Source organism: Wasmannia auropunctata, unplaced genomic scaffold, assembly GCF_000956235.1.
Source record: "Wasmannia auropunctata unplaced genomic scaffold, wasmannia.A_1.0 LD335989.1, whole genome shotgun sequence".
In the NCBI taxonomy this organism is placed as follows: Eukaryota; Metazoa; Arthropoda; class Insecta; order Hymenoptera; family Formicidae; genus Wasmannia; species Wasmannia auropunctata.
This window is the reverse complement of record NW_012026901.1, coordinates 461,532-469,195: the sequence shown is the minus strand read 5'-3', so window position 1 is coordinate 469,195 and position 7,664 is coordinate 461,532. Positions and strand designations below refer to the sequence as shown.

Genomic DNA, 7,664 nt, shown 5'->3' with positions numbered 1-7,664 from the left:
TTGTTATTTTTATAAACAATTATACAAGACTAATTCAACATTTACTTTGAATTTACTTCTTGCATTGTACAGAATAATACCATTCGCATCGATTGTTTGTCTCGCAAAATGCTGTTTCTGGTGGACACAGTGAGGATGTTTTCGATCGATCTGAACAGTTGTGAAATACCTGCAAAGAAAAATAAATATCATCAAACATAAAAATATATACATAAATAGTTGTTATTTTGTAATTAAATAAGTAGGATTATTTCGGTATTAAAATATAAAATATTTTTAAAATCAATTTTTTGTGCTGAGACAACTTTATTCCAGATTAAAATTTATTATATATTTATAAATTTTGTTTACGTTTGTTAGCATATTCATTTACAACATTATTTTTGTCATAATTTTGTCTCATTTACTCTTAACTTTTTTATTATCACAAGGTGATATAAGGTTACTAATTATTATATTTGCTACCTTAAAACTACTATAATTTGTTTACAAAACAATTTTATCAAACAATTAGCAAGTTGTAATTTGTTTACATGATTGCACTGAATCTTTCTTGCCTGTGCAATTCGTATGACATACATTTGGTCGTCCTAAATTTTCGTATCGTGCGAGAACATCGATGCAGTAACGCGAAACGAGAATCGCAAGATTTCGTAATGTGTATGCCGCAATTCTGTCAGCCGTTTCGTTAAACGAGTAACATAACAGACGACGTTGATCTAGATCACTCTAGATCGACCGTAGAGATCCAGATAGATGAATCCGTACACTTCACCCATCGCGAAAGTTTCGAAATCACTCGTCGGATCAGAAATTATATCGTGACGCGATACGATTAATAATACGCTATTGCTCCATGACCTCGCGTATTGAATGGTTTGTAAAATAAGATGATTTATATAATGATTTATTCGTGAAACGTGATGCTTCAATAAAATTTGCAAGAGGGAATGAAGAGCATATGTTAATTACAGTAAAGATGCATCGACATTATAAAAGAACTTAAAACTTTAAAGATTTCTTTCTTTTTTTATACATGTTTAGTTTTTGAATTTTAATCTTGTCATAAATATACATAAATGACAAATCATAATTTCACTGTAATTATAAGTCACAATATTTTTTAAATCTATTTATCTATTTATATCTCTAATTTGGTTGAGTGTGCTAATTTCTAATTTAAGCACTTTCCAATTTTGTTTCCGTCACTTTTACAGGAATATTAATAATTAATATTAAATTAAAAATAGATAACTTTTTTACTTGACACTTGGTTTCGACGTCCGCGAACATTCCCTTCCTTCCATGGCAAGAAAAATTGGTTTTTGGTATATTCGTGAGACTTGTATAGGCAGAATCGTGAGAATTAGCGGCGTTTGATTTGATTTTCTGATAAGGCGTTGATGATAGTTTCGATTCTTGATTCTTTCGACTTTGACGATGCTGTTGATTCTTGTCGCCACTTTTCGAACTCACATGTCTCAAGGATCGTTCATGGAATTCATTGAGAAATTCTTGATAATCCGTAATAATCTAACAAACAATATTAATTCAGTTAATTTAACTACATGTAACAATTGCTCACATTGGATAAAGAAATTGTACAAATTTCTTATATAAGAAGATAAAAATATTATACACTGTAATACACATTTTCATCTAATTTGTGTGTGTATATTATTTTTTTGTGAATTGCATAATAAATGCATGACCGATAACGTGATTTAAAGAAAATGTCATAATTAAAAAGGACTAACAAAAACTATGATATTAGTAATTGAGAATTAATACACTAAAAAAATAATCCGGTTGCATAAAGTAAATTTAACCAATATGACTATTGAAAAATAAACAAATCAAAATTCTTCTAGAAATTATCAGATGAGCATGATTAAACATACCAGAATTCCCTAATAAAATAATATTAAGTTTATTTTATTTTTATTAGGTCAATGTATAACTTTTTAGTGAAAAGAACGTTTAATAAATGTTAATTAATTAGAAGTTTTTTATAGATCCAACTAGAAAATACTAAATATATGAACCTTATAGTTAAGTCATGATATAAGAATTAATATTATAAGGTGACTTCTCTTTGAGTCAATCAAAAATTTGCTATTAAGAAGCAACTTGGATTGGACATGATTGTTCTGAGGCAAACATTTTATTGATTGCTCTTTTGTATTTTTCTATTATTTTGCTACCATTATGATACATCTTATGTACGTAGTTAAATCTATTAAACACTCTAATTATAAAATATCTTGTCCAATCATAATAAGAAAATGTCTCTCGAAATGTATTCTATTATACATGTTTCGTTGGTATAATCATTAAATTATTTTTTAGTATAGTATAGTAAATAATTGTATAAAAGTGTAGTACAATTTCGCAGAATATTTAAAGATAGCTTTTTATATTAATAAATACGCATATTTACACAATATTTTTGTGTTAATTTAATTAAATTTGTTTAATATCTGTTTGTGGATAAAAATTTGTACGTACAATTTGTATTTTGATTTACTATTCAACAAGCTTTACTAGAATCGAAACAAAGTATAATAATAAACTTATATAATATAATAAATAATAAACTTATATAGTATAATAAACTTATACACATTCTGCAGATATGACTTTATGTTTCTCTTTTTGATTTTTATTGATATTTATTTGCATTAGAAGATAATGCATTATATTGAATTTTATTTGAATCATCGAGAACCAAATAATGCAGAAAAATTGTAATGTATATAAATCAATAAATGTAAATGTAATTTACGGTACTTTTTTATATACATATATACTTGGCGTAAATTAAAAAAAAAAGATTAGTATCTCGATAACTATTGCGAAGATTGCAAAATGGTAGAAGACTTTTCGATTCAGTTTAGCCGATTCTACCTGCCCACGAGCTTTACCATTTAATACCGGACACCCTGTATAATAACGATGACTACAATTTGACTGGGATAATATTGTAAATTGTACTTTTTATAAAATATTACATACATGTCTAAATGTTTTAATGTTCTAATTTTTGTTTTAATTTTCTAAAATAAAATACTTTTGAAGAGAACGTTGAAATTTCGCAAGCCTACGACAGCTTACATAGATTTTATTTGAATAAATGACACAGTAGAAGACAAAGTATATGTATGTACCAAGACATTACCTGATGCGAATCGAAGAGCGCAAGATTGTTGACAAAGTAATCGTCAAACGGTTCATACACGGTGTCCCACTCGTGTCCCGTCCCCCAGCTGGATAAATCAAATAGCTCTCCATCAGCCGGAAATACGAAAGGCGCTACAACTGGTTTGTAAACACCCGGTTTGACGGGTGGTACGATCGGCACAAATTGTTTATAACTCGAGTAGACCTGCGGCTTCGGATAGCTTCGAAGTTTGACGTTTTCGAAATTGTTCCGTGTTTTATGAATCGTGTGCATAAATGGCCTTCGTATAATGTAAGTTGTGTCGACGGTTTTCGGATAATTATAGTGAGGTCGACCCTCTGGCGGTACGTATCGACCGTCCGATGTTAGATAAACCTTGATTAGATGGGAATCAATGAATTATTAACTATAAAGTATACGCAAAAATCATACAAAAAATGAAACAATAATAAAGTAATCGAAAGTGTAATAATCATGGGCGTACGCAAGGAGAGGCAGGGATGGCGCTTGTCTTTCTCCCTAAATTTTGTCAAGAAGAAACAATTAAATTATGAAAATCATTTTTTTTATCAAAGAAAGAAGCTGGGAGAAGAAATATTAAAGAAAGTTCGTTCACGATTTAATATAAGTACAGTATTTTAATAAATTTTGTGTAAAAATAAGGTTTTATCTCCCCTCTGACCGAAATCCTGTTCCATACGCCTATAATAATAATTACTTTCAAAGTATTTATATGTTAAGATAAATAATTATTCCATCTGTAGTATGACATATACGCAAACATGCCTTTATTATTTCCGGCATTCTCTGATCAGGATGAGGATGCTTGTGGATGTGCCGAGCATCCAGGACCACGCCGTCCGGTACAGAAATACCTTCCTTGTTCAATCGATTCAGCGCCAAGCGATCTGTTTTAAAAGCCTCCTCTGGAATCTTGCCACCCAACGCTGGTAGCACTTGCTCTCGAAAAATCTGCCGTTTTCGCTGCAATGGCAATCTTTCGCGATTAAGCGTGGTATTTTGCGCGGTCAGTTGTTATGTATTTCCGCACGATGACACAATCTATAGGTATCGCGAATTAAATAAAATTCTATTTCCAATATATTATTATTTATCTTGTTATAATCGATTATATTATTGCATATTGCATCTTAGGAAATGCTAATTATCTAAATCCAGAGTAGGTATTGCCAATTATTTAATATCCTACACGTAAAGAGACAGCGTACACAGGCTGTCTTGGCATGTTGGCATGCGCGCGTTCTTTGAGACATAGTCGTCATTAATAATCTTTCTGTTACACTTTCACCTATTACACGCAGTTACATCTTCGAGTCATCATCTTCGATGAATAGATATCGATCTGACAAAACTGTGACTAGCGAATTGTCGTCCTCATAACAAGTTAATTGTATAAATTTATTATGATATGTTACGTTTGTTTTCATTGTTTTGATCAACAGTTAAAGCACTTTATATATAATAATCTATAATCTTATAATTTGTTAATTGATGTTCACTGGAGCAGACTCTAAGTACGTGAAGAAACTGTATTACTAGAGTTTATAATTATAAATGTATCTTCGAGATCAACATGTCTGTTAATTCATGTCACAATGCTTAACAGACAGCATTGTGACATGAATCGCGATATTAGAAACATAATTTCAATTCAATCTATCGCACATTTTTGCCTGTCGCGTGAGGAAAAGATTCTGGAAAAGATCGCTTACGATTCTCGATTACTTAACCTTTTCTGCATTAATATGCCCCCACAAAATCGCGGTTGCCAACAGCAATCGACACCAATATCCTTGTCTATTTATTTGCATAGTGATCTTGTTCATACGTCTCGTCTGCCGTCCGCAGTTATATCGTTGAGCGCATCCTTTCAACGGATTTTTGCTTCGATCTGAAACACAAAGAGCGCTTTTCCTTAGAAAAATTTAATGGAAAAGAGTAATAATTTGCAATATCAAATTGGCTAGTATTTTTTAAATTGGATTTGTGTAAGAATAAAAAATGTAATTCCTTAATTTGTTGTATAATTATTAGTCATTCCGATCTTTTTTTGTCTTTTATGTTCAAAATTTTTTTGATATTATTATTATTTTACTAATTTCGTGTATGCTGCTTTAATTTGTTTAAAAACTGATTCGATATAAGTAAGAAATTTTATAGAGAAAGATATATATATTATGTATATGTATATGTACATTCCCGGTCAAAAGTTTAAAAAGATTAATTATAAAGATGTGTACTATATAAAATAAGATAAAAAGTTATGCATTGTATAATAATTTAACATATTTTTATTATTTTATTCATAATTGTTTTGTAATAAAGTGAAAAATAATATAAAATATTTGAAACTTTAATAAGAAATATTTTTTACAAACAACTAACATGTGAAAAATGTCAATGATTATTTTTGTATTTGATATTTTTATTTTTATGTGAATTTTACAATTAACTGCGCGTCGAATAATCGTCGAAAAAAACAATTCTAAACTGAATAGGTTCGTAATATCAATTAAATTGAGAAAACAATTTAATAATTTGACACTATAAGGATTATCTTTTAAATCCTGTAAAATAATTAATTCATTGCGAAAAATATTACTTCAGAATTTGAACCTGAACCTGCTCTCCAGGTAGATGTATCACATATAAAAATATTAAGCATTATTATTATTATTATCCATTTTAATCGTATTGGCATTTTTTTTAGTTGTTTAAATATTCCACGTTGATTCATATTAATAATATCTTACAAATTCTTTTACAAAGAAAGCATTAAGAAATATTAAAATTTTCCGTCAAGATAGTCACCATTATATTATTTAATCATTGTTTATACCTAATGTAGATAATTCAACTACATGTTTATTTATTTTTCTTTAACGGATGATTTTTTTAGAAAAAAACTTTCTAATCATAATCCATTCTCTTAAAATTAAGTAATTCTACGTTAATTGGAAAAGTATGTTGAATATAATGTCCAATATAATATAATTTCCTTTCAAATTAAGAAAAAAGAGTTAAATAAGGCACATGAATTAAATTTTTAAGTAGCATTTCTCGAATATTTATAAATTTTATGTTATCTAAAACTTTTAGCTGGCAGTATTATTTGCGAAAAAGTCCCGAGATTATCAATTTCATGGGATTATCGTACGTGTATATTTTGACGCGTATCTGTACGCGGCACGTCTTTCACGATCGAGTGAAAACATACATACGTGATCAACTTGTGTGGATTGCGTAATGCGGATACGCGCGCGACTGGCATTCAAATTAGAGTGATGAGAGAACTCAATCAATGATATTTGTGCGAAGATCTTATGTATTGTCTTATGTATTTTTTTACATTAAATCAACGGTAAATATAAGTTTGCGCTTTGTCGTTATCGAAAACTTCATGATTCGTTTGTTTAAAAAAATCCATCCATCCTGCTTTCCTCACGCTATTACGAATAAATATATCCCCACGCATTTTACAAGATATGTAAATTACGTGAGATAATATGTTTGCGTAAACCTGCTCGCGACTGTATTGTGTACAACGTTATACTTACAGCACAATTCCCATATTCGTAACATTTTCTCAAGTTTACGTAAATTTAATTAAGCGTGTTCAAGAATTTCTTCTCCTTTATACTTTCTGAATTAAACCGATAAAATCAAAATTTTTGCAGTTTTATCAAAACAAAACATTGTTTATAACGACGTGGGATCGCGCGGTCAGTGATCACTGATAATACGAATAATTGGATGTATTTTGAACCTAAAAAATTGATATTGTACTTGGGAGATTTCGTTTGCCTACAAAACGATTACCTACAGCTTCGTTTGCACACAACCAAGAGCAATTAAAAAATATTTTATATTGTTAATTCATTTTTAATAACAAATCAAATACCAAGTTTGAAAATCTGCGGTTTTTACAAAACCGATTTATCTGACCGCCCTTGAGTACACAGCAGATTATTCGAACATTCTATTTAGAAATCAGCATATCCGCTACCTACATACCATTGGCACAATCGCTCACCGCTATCTCTTAGCCTTGTTCTAATTACGTCGCTGAGATGTAAGTTGCCGCAATCTTCTTCATCTCAACTCGCCGCTTGTAACGGAGAGTAGATATATATGAGATGCACGGAAGAAATTAATAGGCTACTTTACTATCTACTTTACTACTGATACTTTCTACCAATTTTTTATTGTATAAAGTTTAAAGTTCTTCAAAAATGTCTAAACAATATGATTCTTTGTTAAATATTTAACAAAATTAGATATGTACATTTAAATTTTATTATACTATATATGTATATTTCTTTTGTCTTCTTTATTATACAGGGTGTCTCGTACTCAATGGTACAGCGCTTGTGGGCAGGTAGTGTGGACCAAACTGAACAAAAAAGTTCTCTACCATTTTGCGATCTTTGCAAGTTATCGAGATACTAATCATTTAAAAAAA

The 7,664-nt window shown here is 29.8% G+C and overlaps 1 protein-coding gene across 1 annotated transcript in view; it reads right to left on the bottom strand.

Annotated features, from left to right (window-relative positions):
• LOC105454034 overlaps window positions 1-7,664 on the bottom strand; it is an 11,088-nt gene continuing 3,424 nt past the window's right edge. Inside the window, exons 2-6 of the mRNA XM_011696364.1 lie at window positions 4,933-5,093; window positions 3,968-4,165; window positions 3,179-3,556; window positions 1,264-1,533; window positions 1-169 (exon numbers count right to left, since the gene is read on the bottom strand). Coding sequence (XP_011694666.1) covers window positions 53-169; window positions 1,264-1,533; window positions 3,179-3,556; window positions 3,968-4,165; window positions 4,933-5,028 — 1,059 coding nt within the window. The 5' untranslated portion in view covers window positions 5,029-5,093 and the 3' untranslated portion in view covers window positions 1-52. The remainder of the gene's footprint in view (window positions 170-1,263; window positions 1,534-3,178; window positions 3,557-3,967; window positions 4,166-4,932; window positions 5,094-7,664) is intronic.